This window comes from Ranitomeya variabilis, chromosome 5, assembly GCF_051348905.1.
Source record: "Ranitomeya variabilis isolate aRanVar5 chromosome 5, aRanVar5.hap1, whole genome shotgun sequence".
Taxonomy (NCBI): domain Eukaryota; kingdom Metazoa; phylum Chordata; class Amphibia; order Anura; family Dendrobatidae; genus Ranitomeya; species Ranitomeya variabilis.
Genome location: NC_135236.1, coordinates 364,291,130 through 364,304,661, shown reverse-complemented (window position 1 = coordinate 364,304,661; position 13,532 = coordinate 364,291,130). Strand labels below are relative to the sequence as shown.

The 13,532-nt window shown below is 46.3% G+C and overlaps 1 protein-coding gene across 1 annotated transcript in view; it reads left to right on the top strand.

Moving 5' to 3' along the window:
• The first annotated feature begins 563 nt into the window (after positions 1 to 563).
• Positions 564 to 13,532, top strand: part of MAPK12 (mitogen-activated protein kinase 12) — a 194,029-nt gene continuing 181,060 nt past the window's right edge. The window contains exon 1 of the mRNA XM_077264916.1: positions 564 to 1,067. Within this exon, the coding sequence (XP_077121031.1) occupies positions 943 to 1,067 (125 nt within the window). The 5' untranslated portion in view covers positions 564 to 942. The remainder of the gene's footprint in view (positions 1,068 to 13,532) is intronic.

The window sequence follows — 13,532 nt, the reverse complement described above, 5'->3', positions numbered from 1 at the left end:
AGGGGCATTTGTATGCAGCCGCACGCTCCTGTCCCGAGTGATGGCGGCAGTGTCGGGTATTGATGCGAGAGACTCGTGCAAGTTTCTTACATTGCACTCACAGGTGTGACCCCGGCCTTAGGGTAGGACTACACGGAGACTTTGCCACCACACGGGCCTCACGGCCAGAGACCGCCATGAGTAGCTGCTACATCACAGAGGGATACAAATGAAAGGGGGCTCCTTTCTACCACCAAAGTGTCACGACAAGCAAGTCGGCGTTTTTGCAAGTTGCAGCTGCACCTAGTGACCGTGTCGCCATGTCGCCCCAGCCTTACTGTGTCCGGGGGCACAGAGACCTGAGATATGGCTGCTATGTGTAGTTCATACAGGAGTTTGGGGAAGCTGAGAGCAGCTCCCATTACCAGTCCAGTGCTGGCCTCAGAAGGGCACAGTGGGGTAACCTGGCCATGTATAGCGCCCATGGTGAGCCCCATATGGACGGTTACCATGATACTGTAGGCAGCGCCCTCTGCAGGCCGACGGTAGTCTACAAAACGAAGTTATTGCACCCCGGCAAAACTAGTTCACTCACTCGTGTGCCCCCACAGGGGTCCTGGGGCAGAACGGCAAAGCGAGGGTTAATGTCCCTCAGTGACGGGGAGGGGAGCGCGCGGCGGGGCTCGGGTCATGTGACCGGGGACAACAAAGCTCGGCGCCGTGCACAGGACAGCGCACTTCCCGCACAGGACAGCACGGGGCGGCTGCGGGCGGAGAGGAAGGAGCAGCCAAGAAGAAAGTGACGAGAAGGAGGCGCTGAGAGTGTGGGAGGAAAGGAGCACACTGAGGAGGGGGCGGCCAGCATTCATGGTGTATGTATGCTGCATGACGAGCGCTCTGTCAGGAGACCGGAGCCGACACTGAGCCGACAACTCGCTGACACCTCCTCCGACTGCCGCAGCCATGTCCTCCTCACCGCTGCCCAAGAAAGGCTTCTACAGCCAGGAGGTGAACAAGACGGCGTGGGAGGTGAAGGAGCGCTACCGGGACCTGCTGCCTGTGGGCTCCGGAGCCTACGGCACTGTGTGGTGAGTGCTGCCGGGCGGCAGGGAGCGAGGGGTTAACACACCACCTGGCTGCTAGAGGATGGCCGTAGCTGGGAGCGAGGGGTTAACACACCACCTGGCTGCTAGAGGTTGGCCATAGCTGGGAACGAGGGGTTAACACACCACCTGGCTGCTAGAGGATGGCCATAGCTGGGAGCGAGGGGTTAACACACCACCTGGCTGCTAGAGGATGGCCATAGCTGGGAGCGAGGGGTTAACACACCACCTGGCTGCTAGAGGATGGCCATGGCTGGGAACGAGGGGTTAACACACCACCTGGCTGCTAGAGGATGGCCATACCTGGGAACGAGGGGTTAACACACCACCTGGCTGCTAGAGGATGGCCATGGCTGGGAACGAGGGGTTAACACACCACCTGGCTGCTAGAGGATGGCCATAGCTGGGAACGAGGGGTTAACACACCACCTGGCTGCTAGAGGATGGCCATAGCTGGGAACGAGGGGTTAACACACCACCTGGCTGCTAGAGGATGGCCATACCTGGGAACGAGGGGTTAACACACCACCTGGCTGCTAGAGGGTGGCCGTAGCTGGGAGCGAGGGGTTAACACACCACCTGGCTGCTAGAGGATGGCCATAGCTGGGAACGAGGGGTTAACACACCACCTGGCTGCTAGAGGATGGCCATAGCTGGGAACGAGGGGTTAACACACCACCTGGCTGCTAGCTGATGGCCATAGCTGAGAATGAAGGGGTTAACACACCTGGCTGCTAGATAATGGCCATAGGTGGGTATGAAGGAGTTAACACACCTGGCTGCTAGATAATGGCCATAGGTGAGAATGAAGGGGGTTAACACACCTGGCTGCTAGATAATGACCATAGCTGAGAATGAAGGGGTTAACACACCTGGCTGCTAGATAATGGCCATAGCTGGGAACGAGGGGTTAACACACCACCTGGCTGCTAGCTGATTGCCATAGCTGAGAATGAAGGGGTTAACACACCTGGCTGCTAGACTATGGCCATAGCTGGGAACGAGGGGTTAACACACCACCTGGCTGCTAGAGGATGGCCATAGCTGGGACCGAGGGGTTAACACACCACCTGGCTGCTAGCTGATTGCCATAGCTGAGAATGAAGGGGTTAACACACCTGGCTGCTAGATAATGGCCATAGCTGAGAATAAAGGGGTTAACACACCTGGCTGCTGCATAATGACCATAGCTAAGAAAGAAGGGGTTAACACACCTGGCTGCTAGATAATGGCCATAGCTGAGAATAAAGGGGTTAACACACCTGGCTGCTGCATAATGACCATAGCTAAGAAAGAAGGGGTTAACACACCTGGCTGCTAGCTAATGGCCATAGCTGAGAATGAAGGGGTTAACAGACCTGGCTGCTAGACAATGGCCAGTTGGGAATGAAGGGGTTAACACACCTCGTCTGCTAGATAATGGCAGTAGCTGGAAATGAAGGGTTAACACACCTGGTTGCTAGTTGTCACCCACAGCTGGGAATGAGGGGTTAACATGCCTGGCCATAGCTGAGAATGAAGGGTTAATATACCTCCTGGCCTAGACAATGGACATAGCTGGGAATGAAGGGTTAACACATATGGGTGCTAGATAATGGCCATAGCTGAGAACGAAGGGTTAACACTCCTGGCTGCTAGATGTCACCCACAGCTGGTAATGAGGGGTTAACACGCGTGGCTATAGCTGAGAATAAAGGGTTAAAACACCTCCTGGTCCTGCTAGAGGACCCTTCAACTCCCTGTTATGGATATTATTTAGCAAGGCCTGGTCTTGCCTGTTAACCCTTCATTCTCTGCTATGGATACTATCTAGCTGTGCTGGAAGGTGCCTGTTAACCCTTCAATTCCATGTTATTGATATTAGCAGGTACCTTCTGGCACAGTTAGATACTATCCTTAGCTGAAAATGAAGGGTTAACATGCTCCTCCTGGCCCTACTAGATAATATCCATTACTCAGATTTCATTGTGCTGCCATTGATTTTTCTCATAAGAGCACTTTCTGGCACAATCAATGTCCCACACAGATTTGCATTTACTTGTGATTATAGTTAATGTATGCTACCCAGCTAATCTGCCGTTGAGTACTGTAATATTTTCTTGTCATCTGCAAAACTTTCTATGCTGCAGATAGGTGCAGCCCATTTAATGGTTAAACCTGGCGATGACTCCATAGCTTTTATTAGGGTGGAGCTGGATTTAATGTAAGTATAGGTGAGGCGGTTCATCTCGTTCGCCACCGCAATAGTACAGGTATCAGATTTTCCAGCCTGGGGGAGCTGTTTATTTGCCGAGCACCTGGTACATTGGCGTTACCATGGGGAATGGAGTCGGTGTCGTCTTATCCTATAATTCTCTGGTTTCAGTGGGAAGTGATGATACAATACAGAGCTGGGCAGATTTCATCTTGGATGTCCAAACACAAACTATTTTGATATTGGCAAAGAGATGTATAAATTAGTAGTGTGATATTTATGTCAGAGGTGTGAAGAGTAGATGCCCCGTCCTGTGAAGAAGAGCATTGCTGTCTTCATGGCTAAGTTATGTTCTACTAAAGTGAAGATCACTTGAGAGATTTTCTATGATTTTCAATAGTGGCCTATCCATAAAGACACTGATCAGCCACACAATGGGTCTGAAGCTCTGCGACCTTCCTTCTTTAGTGCTGTAGCTCAGCCACCCTTCTTTAGTGCTGTAGCTCAGCCACCCTTCTCTAGTGCTGTAGCTCAGCCACCTTCCTTCTGTAGTGTTGTAGCTCAGCCACCTTCCTTCTATAGTGCTGTAGCTCGGCCACCTTCCTTTAGTGCTGTAGCTCGGCCACCTTCCTTCTGTAGTGCTGTAGCTCGGCCACCTTCCTTCTTAGTGCTGTAGCTCGGCCACCTTCCTTCTGTAGTGCTGTAGCTCAGCCACCTTCCTTCTTTAGAGCTGTTACTCGGCCACCTTCCTTCTTTAGAGCTGTTACTCGGCCACCTTCCTTCTGCAGTGCTGTAGCTCGGCCACCTTCCTTCTTTAGAGCTGTTACTCGGCCACCTTCCTTCTGTAGTGCTGTATCTCAGCCATGTGAGCGGGGCACCAGGTGACCACATGAATGATGCTGTTACTACTGCAGAGAAGGTGCAGTGTAGCAAGCGTGGCTAATCGCTAGTGGAACAGGTGGGTGGGCGCCTCACCAGTCATGCATTGATGATCTGTCCTGCTATTCCCTGTGTTCAGCTTTTCTTTCTAACTGTAGGCTTAACCCCTTACTGACCGCCAATACGTCTTTTTACTGACCTGAGATATGAGACTAGCTTCCCCATACAGGTGACAATCCAGCAGCTGTCGGCTGTACGCTATAGCTGACAACTTGCTGCATCAGCCACGATCAGTGTTGGCACCAACCATATCTGTTTAACCCCTTAGATGCTGCTGTCAATAGTGACTACATCATATAAATGGTTAAGAGAGTGCGGGGGCTTCCTATTTATCCCCGTCGGCCCCTGAGTTCATAATTGTGTGGTCCTGATATTTGCTACTGCAATTTACAGCCAAATAGTGGCCTTAGAGTCTGTCGGCTATAGTAACCTGTTCAGAAGTCACCGACATTTAGGTGGCAAAAATACACTTTTTTTTCATTCCTGTCATGTCACTTTGCATTAATTCCTGAAAATCACCTGAAGGGTAAATAAACAAACAGCAGTTTTCAATGTCAGGGGGTGCCGTTTTTTTAAAACAGTATGGATTTTGAAGGTTTCGCAATATAAAGGACCCCCAAAGTCACTTCAATCCTGAATAGGTCCCTAAAAAAGTAAGTTTTGTAAATTTCCTTGAAGAGATGAAAAATTGCTGCTACAAACCTCCTAAATCAGCTAATAAAATAACATTTTACAAATGGTGCTGATATAAAGCAGACACGAGGGAAATGTGTGTGTTTTTTTTTAACATTTTAGGCAAACTTCTGATATTTGTAAATAAACACAAAACATTATCGACCTAAATTTACTATTATCATAAATTATAATGTGCCATGAAAAAACACTCTCAGAATCACTGGGATATGGTGAAGCGTTCCAGAGCTCTTACCACCTAAAGGGACATTGGTCAAATTTAAAAAATTTGGCCCCATCACGAAGGGGTTAAAGGTAAAAATTATGGTCTGTTGTTTACCTGAAAGAAAAATAAACCTTTGGTCATTGATGTTAGATCTATTTTCACGCTCTATTCATAGTTGAGTCATGTAACTCTACAGTAAAAGAGAAGGGAATTAAGCTCACCATACACATAAGATGAATGTTCTCTAAAAAGCGAATATTTAAAAAAAATATTTTTTTGGACAATGTTGGTTTTTATATTGTACATGAATGGTGATTTGCCCTGGCAGGCTATTTACTGTCTGCCAAAAGATGGTATGTCATGTTAAGCGTTTTTGCTGTTGTCTGCTAAAACAAAGGATCTATATTGGCCGACTATTTATGACTTTGTGCATGCACATTACGTTTTCATATAATATATCTGGCGTTTTGTTAGTGGGATAATTCATGAAAATAATTCAATATACAATTGATAAGCCAATCATAATTGTATGTGTATATCCAGCTTTACTCACTGTGAGTAGTGGTCAGGGGAACTTTCAGAACGGATGGACGGTGCTCCAGTGAACAAAAAATGGACCTATTACGATAGTTCATGAACATCAGATTGAGGATGCTGGGTGTCAATACTGAACTGAGCAGCTGTAATTACAGAGGTCTGATGTGAGCAGTGTACAGAGCAGCACACCGCAGCCCTGCACACTGTTTATTGGCTGCTGTGTTCTGCAGATCAACTACTGTTGAAACGAATACGAGCTGGGCTCAGTACCCAGCTGACAGTAACCGGTGTACCGCGCTTCTGTGCTGCTCCATATACCATTTACACCCCTATCGCTAATTGGTAGGGGTGCCTTGTGTTGGACCCCAGTCTATTTATATAGATGACCTGTGGGAAGGAATGTGCTATAATATATACGTTGTAGAAAACTCCTTCAAATCTAATATAACAAAAAATGACAGCAATGACAGATGTACACAATGCAATTTACATTGAAATTATGGATTTAGCCAGTGTTTCATCTAAGGATATGTGCACACAACATCTTTTAATGTTGTACCTGCCAAGTTTTTCCTGCAAAAGACACTTCAGGAATATGCTGACGGTGTTTTTCATGAAGCGTTTTTTTTTTTCCCATTTTATGTGACCTCTTTCGAAGCGAAAAAGATATGTATTAACCCCTTTGCAACATGCACCGTAATAGTAGTGCTTTGCGGGAGGTGCATTCGCGCAAAGAGCAGTACTAGTAAGGTGCCGTGATCGCACGGCCTCACGCTGAGCGCCGTGGCGATCGCCTGTGGGTGTCAGCTGTGACAGCTGACACCCCGCAACAACGCCCACGATCAATGCTAGCACTGATCATGGGCATTTAACCCCTCTGATGCTGCTGTCAGTAGTGGCAGTGGCATAGAGAAGCATCGCGCAGGGAGGGATGCGATTGTGTTGACCTGATGGTCTCCATGGAGACCCCGTCACCAAGATGGCCAAGAAGGTCCTGCAGGGAGGTGGCTTGTGAGCATGCCTGCTTGTCAGATCGCTGATCTGATGCTCTGCAGTGCTGAGTGTCAGATCAGCGATCTGTTGTAAAATAGTAATGTCCCATACTGGGACAATGTAAAAAAGTAAAACAAAAAAAAAAATTAGTGTACAAAAAAAAAATAAAAAAAAAAATATATATATATATATATATATATAATTTTTTTTTTTTTTTAAATCCCTAAATAATGGAAAAAAAATAATAGATTTTTCCAATAAATACATTTATTTCTGTAAATAAAAAACAATAAAAATACACATTTGGTATCGCCGCATCCGTAACGACCGGCTCTATAAAACTGTTCCATGGACCCGTAGAAGCACAGTAACAGCGCGAAACGGCCGTCATCCATCAGGCTTGTTAGCATGCTCACTACCCTGTCTCCTGCACACCGCACCATGCACTTTACTGAGATGTTGATATTATCCAAGATGAATTAAAGGAATTTCAACAAGAAAGACCGGGTGAGTGCGCCATTTCTTTTCTTCTTGTTTGTGCAGTATCCTGCAACTACCCCTAGTTACAGTGGAAGACTACAAAATAAAAAATTATAAAGGATGATAGTCCCTCAGAGGGCTGATATAACCTTATGGGAGATGTTATGTTAAAAAAAATATATAAAATTATATTTAACAAAATACCTATAATGAAAAAAAGCAAAACGCCTCCCACGCCAACTCAAACTGTTGCCTTAGCCACCCTGTAGTTTGAGACTAGGCATATTATGAAAATAAAATAGGAAAATCATCATTAGTGAAAGTTTGAAAATGTACAATAAAGAGCTATGTAATTTTTAAATAAAATCAATACTTTACTCCTACTAAACCTAGAAGAAGAAAAAATGCCTAAAACATTGGTAACCCAGAAAACGAAAAATAAGCTTGGGCTATTAAATTGTATTTACATAGTTTAAAAAAAAAAAAAAAGACCTAGGTCCATCAAGTTCAACCTCTCTCCACTAATTATACTTTTTTTTTTTTGTCACTTAATTACCGTATAAACTCTAGTATAAGTCGAGTTTTTCAACACATTTTTTTTTTTTGTGTGTGCTGAAAACGCCCCTCTCGGCTTATACTCGAGTGAGGTGTTCAGAACATGGAGGGGGAGGGGCAGTGGCGGAGCAGCGGGTCACAGAGGTAGGAGCCAGCTTCTGAAGCGAACTCCTGTGCCTGTTGCTAAAGAGAAATGAATATTCACTGCGCTGGCAATGAATATTAATTTCTCTGTAGTAGCTCGCACAGTGTTAACTTCAGCAGCCAGCTCCTGCAACTGCCAGGCTGTCACGTGAGCCGCTACGTAAGAGAAGTGAATAATCATTTCTCTTAAGTAGCAGCACATGTGACCGCCCGGTGGCTGACTCTGCACGCTACTTAATACTCAAAGCTTTCCACGCACATAGTTCCAGCGTGGGGAGCGGTGAGTATTCCAGTAGCTGTGCTCTGCTTGTGAGCAGTGCATGAAGTCCCTGCCATGCGCTGCTTACAAGCATAATGCAGCTGTTGGCACCAGAACAAGACGTTGTCAGGGAGCGCAGGATGGTAAGTGTAATGGTTTTTTGTTTTTTTTAAATGTTTTTTGATGGGGGTCAATCATACCAGGATAAGAATGGGGTCATGCATACACGGATAGGGATGGGACCATGCATACAAGGATAGAGGGATGAGGAGCCTTGCGGACAAGGATAGAGGGATGAGGAGCCTTGCGGACAAGGATAGAGGGATGAGGAGCCTTGCGGACAAGGATAGAGGGATGAGGTGACAATGCATACCAGGCTTATACTCGAGTCAATAAGGTTTCCCAGTTTTTTTTTTTAGGTAAAATTAGGTGCCTCAGCTTAGGGTACCGTCACACAGTGCAATTTTGATCGCTACGACGGTACGATTCGTGACGTTCTAGCGATATCGTTACGATATCGCAGTGTCTGACACGCAGCAGCGATCAGGGATCCTGCTGAGAATCGTATGTCGTAGCAGATCGTTTGGAACTTTCTTTCGTCGCTTGATCACCCGCTGACATCGCTGGATCGTTGTGTGTGACAGCGATCCAGCGATGCGTTCGCTGGTAACCAGGGTAAACATCGGGTAACTAAGCGCAGGGCCGCGCTTAGTAACCCGATGTTTACCGTGGTTACCAGCGTAAAAGTAAAAAAAAACAAACCGTACATGCTCACCATCTGATGTCCATCCGGTCCCTTGCCGTCCGCTTCCCGCTCTGACTGTCTGCCGGCCGGAAAGTGAGAGCAGATCACAGCGGTGACGTCACCGCTGCACTCTGCTCTCACTGTACGGCCGGATCTGTCAGAGCAGGAAGCGGACGGCAAGGGACCGGACGGACATCAGATGGTGAGCATGTACGGTTTTTTTTTTTTTTTTTTTTACTTTTACGCTGGTAACCACGGTAAACATCGGGTTACTAAGCGCGGCCCTGCGCTTAGTTACCCGATGTTTACCCTGGTTACCCGGGGACTTCGGCATCGCTCCAGCGCCGTGATTGCAACGTGTGACCGCAGTCTACGACGCTGGAGCGATAATCATACGATCGCTGCGACGTCACGGATCGTGCCGTCGTAGCGATCAAAATTGCACTGTGTGACGGTACCCTAATACTCGGATCAGCTTATCTATATACGGTATCTATAACCCGCAATGTTGTGTATTGAAGAAATCATCCATCCCTTTTTTAAAAGCTGTTATAGTGTCTGCCATTACTGCCTCTTGTGGTAGGGCATTCCACAGTCTGACTGCTCTAACTATAAAGAATCCTTTCCTATTTAGCTACTGGAATCGCATTTCTTTCACCCGAAATGAGTGCCCCCTGTTCCTTAGTGTGGTCATTGAAAGGAATAAGTCATGTGCCTTATATTGACCACACCTGTATTTATACATAAAAATGAGATCCCCTCTGAGACTTTAATGAGATTTTAATATCCAACATAGTTTGGTGTCGTCTGCAGACATTGACGCTTTAAGGCCCCGTCACACTTAGCGACGCTGCAGCGATACAGACAACGATGCCGATCGCTGCATCGTCGCTGTGTGGTCGCTGGGGAGCTGTCACACAGACAGCTCTCCAGCGACCAACGATGCCGAGGTCCCTGGGTAACCAGGGTAAACATCGGGTTGCTAAGCGCAGGGCCGCACTTAGTAACCCGATGTTTACCCTGGTTACCAGTGTAAAATGTAAAAAAACAAACAGTACATACTCACCTTCGCGTCCCCCGGCGTCCGCTTCCTGCACTGACTGTGAGTGCCGGCCCTAACAGCAGAGCGGTGACGTCACCGCTGTGCTGTGCTTTCACTTTACGGCCGGCAGTCAGTCAGTGCGGGAAGCAGACGGCAAGGGACCTGACGGACACCGGAATGTGAGTATGTAGTGTTTGTTTTTTTTACATTTACGATGGTAACCAGGGTAAACATCGGGTTACTAAGCGCGGCCCTGCGCTTAGTAACCCGATGTTTACCCTGGTTACCAGTGAAGACATCGCTGAATCCGTGTCACACACACCGATTCAGCGATGTCAGCGGGACCTCAACGATCAAAAAAAGGTCCAGGCCATTCCGACACGACCAGCGATCTCACAGCAGGGGGCCTGGTCGCTGCTACGTGTCAAACATAGTGAGATCGCTACTGAGGTCGCTGTTGCGTCACAAAACTTGTGACTCAGCAGCGATCTCGCTAGCGACCTCGCTTAGTGTGACGGGGGCTTTACTCTCAATCCCAATCCCAAGGTCATTAATAAAGAGATTAAAAAGAATTGGTCCTAGCACGGATCCCTGCGGTCCCCACTGCTGACTATATCCCATTTAGAGAATTGTACCATTTACGTTGACTGTTTCCTGTCTTTTAGCCAATTTCTTACCCATCTGCATATAGTTTCCCCAAGTTCTTGGTTCAGTATAAGGATGTTATGTGGTTCAATATCAAATGCCTTTGTAAAGTCCAGATAAATCACATCAGCCGCATTACCAACACCCAGATTTGCAGTTACCTCCTCATAGAAACCCAACATGTTACTTGGGCTGGTTTCACATTTGCGTCTTTTTGCTCAGCGTTTGATCCGCATACATACGTATGCGTCATGCGTACATATATTTAACATGGTGTACGCATGGACATGCGTTTGCATGCTTTTGCGTACGCATGTGTCATTTCGCGGTGTGCGGCGGGGTCCAGTGAACGCAACATGTTGCATTTTTAGAGGCGTCAAACAATCCGTCAAATATGCACAGGCACGCGGATGAGTGCGTTAAAAAAATGCATTACTGTCTATGGAAACGCATATGCGTACGCATGTCCTTGCGTTCGATGCGCTTGCGTACTTCGGGCTGCACTTGTCCAGGAACTGATTGAGACACGCCCTCCTGGAAATATCGAAAGCATGCGCATAAACGCAAACGCAGGCAAAAAACACATACAACGCATGCACACGCAGTATGTTGCTGACCCACGCTTGTGAACTTTCCATTTGCAATCAGCGCATGCGCCATGACGAGTGGCTCTCTGTGCTTGCGTACTGAAGTTGGTTTTAGTTCCCTGCTTCAGTTCCTGAGTGCGCACATTCAGGGAGCTGCTGGTCACAGCGCATGTGCGAATAGCCGATGGATAATGCCAAGCGTGGCTCCCACAATACACACTGCACAAATGAGGGATATGCAGTAATGCCAACGCAACTCCGGTAACCATTCAAATTGCGGGGACGAGCCTGACTGAACGTGATGAAGCTCACCACTATAACTAAACTAGCAGGAAAGTTTTAAGAAGGATTACAGAGGCGATTTTAATGGGAAAAACATGTTAGTGGTGCACATTGCATCACTAACAACGCATTGGGAACACTTCTCAATGCTACAAAGAACATGACAGGTTCCCTTTAAATATCTACCACATTAGCCATCCTCCAATCCTGTGGCACCAACACTGTAATAAAAAGTATCTAAGAATATGAAATACAGCGGTCTGTCAGTTATTGAGCTCAATTGTCTCAGTATCAGTGGATGAATGCCATGTGGGCAGTGGGGATTTGTCAATATTTAACCCCTTCACCCCGCGGCCCTTTTTCGTTTTTGTGTTTTCGTTTTTCGCTCCCCTCCTTCCCAGAGCCATAACTTTTTTTATTTTTCCGTCAATATGGCCATGTGAGGGCTTATTTTTTGCGGGACGAGTTGTACTTTTGAATGACATTATTGGTTTTACCATGACATGTACTAGAAAACGGGAAAAAAATTCCAAGTGCGGTGAAATTGCAAAAAAAGTGCAATCCCACACTTGTTTTTTGTTTGTTTTTTTTGCTAGGTTCACTAAATGCTAAAACTAACCTGCCATTATGATTCTCCAGGTCATTACGAGTTCATAGACACCTAACATGACTAGGTTATTTTTTAGCTAAATGGTGAAAAAAAATTCCAAACTTTGCTTAAAAAAAAAAAAAAAAAAAAAAAAGTGGCATTTTCCGATACCCGTAGCGTCTCCATTTTTCGTGATCTGGGGTCAGGTGAGGGCTTATTTTTTGCGTGCCGAGCTGATGTTTTTAATGATAGCATTTTGGTGCAGATACGTTCTTTTGATCGCCCGTTATTGCATTTTAACGCAATGTCACGGCGACCAAAAAAACGTAATTCTGGCGTTTCGGATTTTTTTCTCGCTACGCTGTTTAGCGATCAGGTTAATGCTTTTTTTTAATTGATAGATCGGGCGAATCTGAACGCGGCGATACCAAATATGTGTAGGTTTTTTTTTTTTTATTGTTTTATTTAGGATGGGGCGAAAGGGGGGTGATTTAAACTTTTATAATTTTTAAAAACTTTTTTTTTTCACTTTTGCCATGCTTCAATAGCCTCCATGGGAGGCTAGAAGCAGGCACAGCCCGATCGGCTCTGCTACATAACAGCGATCATCAGATCGCTGTTATGTAGCTGAAATGCAGGTGTGCTGTGAGCGCCGACCACAGGGGGGCGCTCACAGCTACCTGCGATCAGTAACCATAGAGGTCTCAAGGACCTCTATGGTTACCTTCCTGACGCATCGCCGACCCCCGATCATGTGACGGGGGTCGGCGATGACGTCATGTCCGGCCGCCCGGCCGGATGCGGTAGTTAAATGCCGCTGTCTGCGTTTGACAGCGGCATTTAACAGGTTAATAGCGGCGGGTGAATAGCGATTTCACCCGCCGCTATTGCGCGCACATGTCAGCTGTCCAAAACAGCTGACATGTCGCGACTTTGATGTGGGCTCAGCGCCGGAGCCCACATCAAAGGGGGAGACACGGCATGCGCAGTACATGTACGGCGCATGTCATGAAAGGGTTAATTTGCTCAGACACAGGCGTACCTCTTCTTGTGTTCAACTAGTTGCGGTATATCAGGTGGTAAATTTAGATTTTTTGCCTTGTTGAATGATCCCTGAAACAGATAGTTCAATGGTGAACACTGATGAAATGTGCCTGTTTAATATCTCAGCCTTTTCTTTGTCCTCTGTAGTTTACTTGTCATTTTCGTCTAGAACTACTGAACTCATGACCTCGACTAGAACTACTGAATGTAGTCATTTTGACTCCTGACTTGTTTTCGTTTATTTTTAGAGTTTCATTTGTGGTTATTTATTAATATTTTTAATGTATTATTATTGTGAGATCCAACAGTAACGCTTTGGAATGTGTTTTTCTGATTTTTCGTTCGTTTAATGTTCGTTCATTTTTGACTGGACCTATAAAAGTCTTGATGTTTTAGCTAATTTATACATTTTTTTTTGCAGAATTATACTGTATGTGAACATGGTTGATCATAAACAAAAGAAAAATGAAAAAAACCACGTAATTTTTATCGTTTTCGCGTCATAAACCATTACATT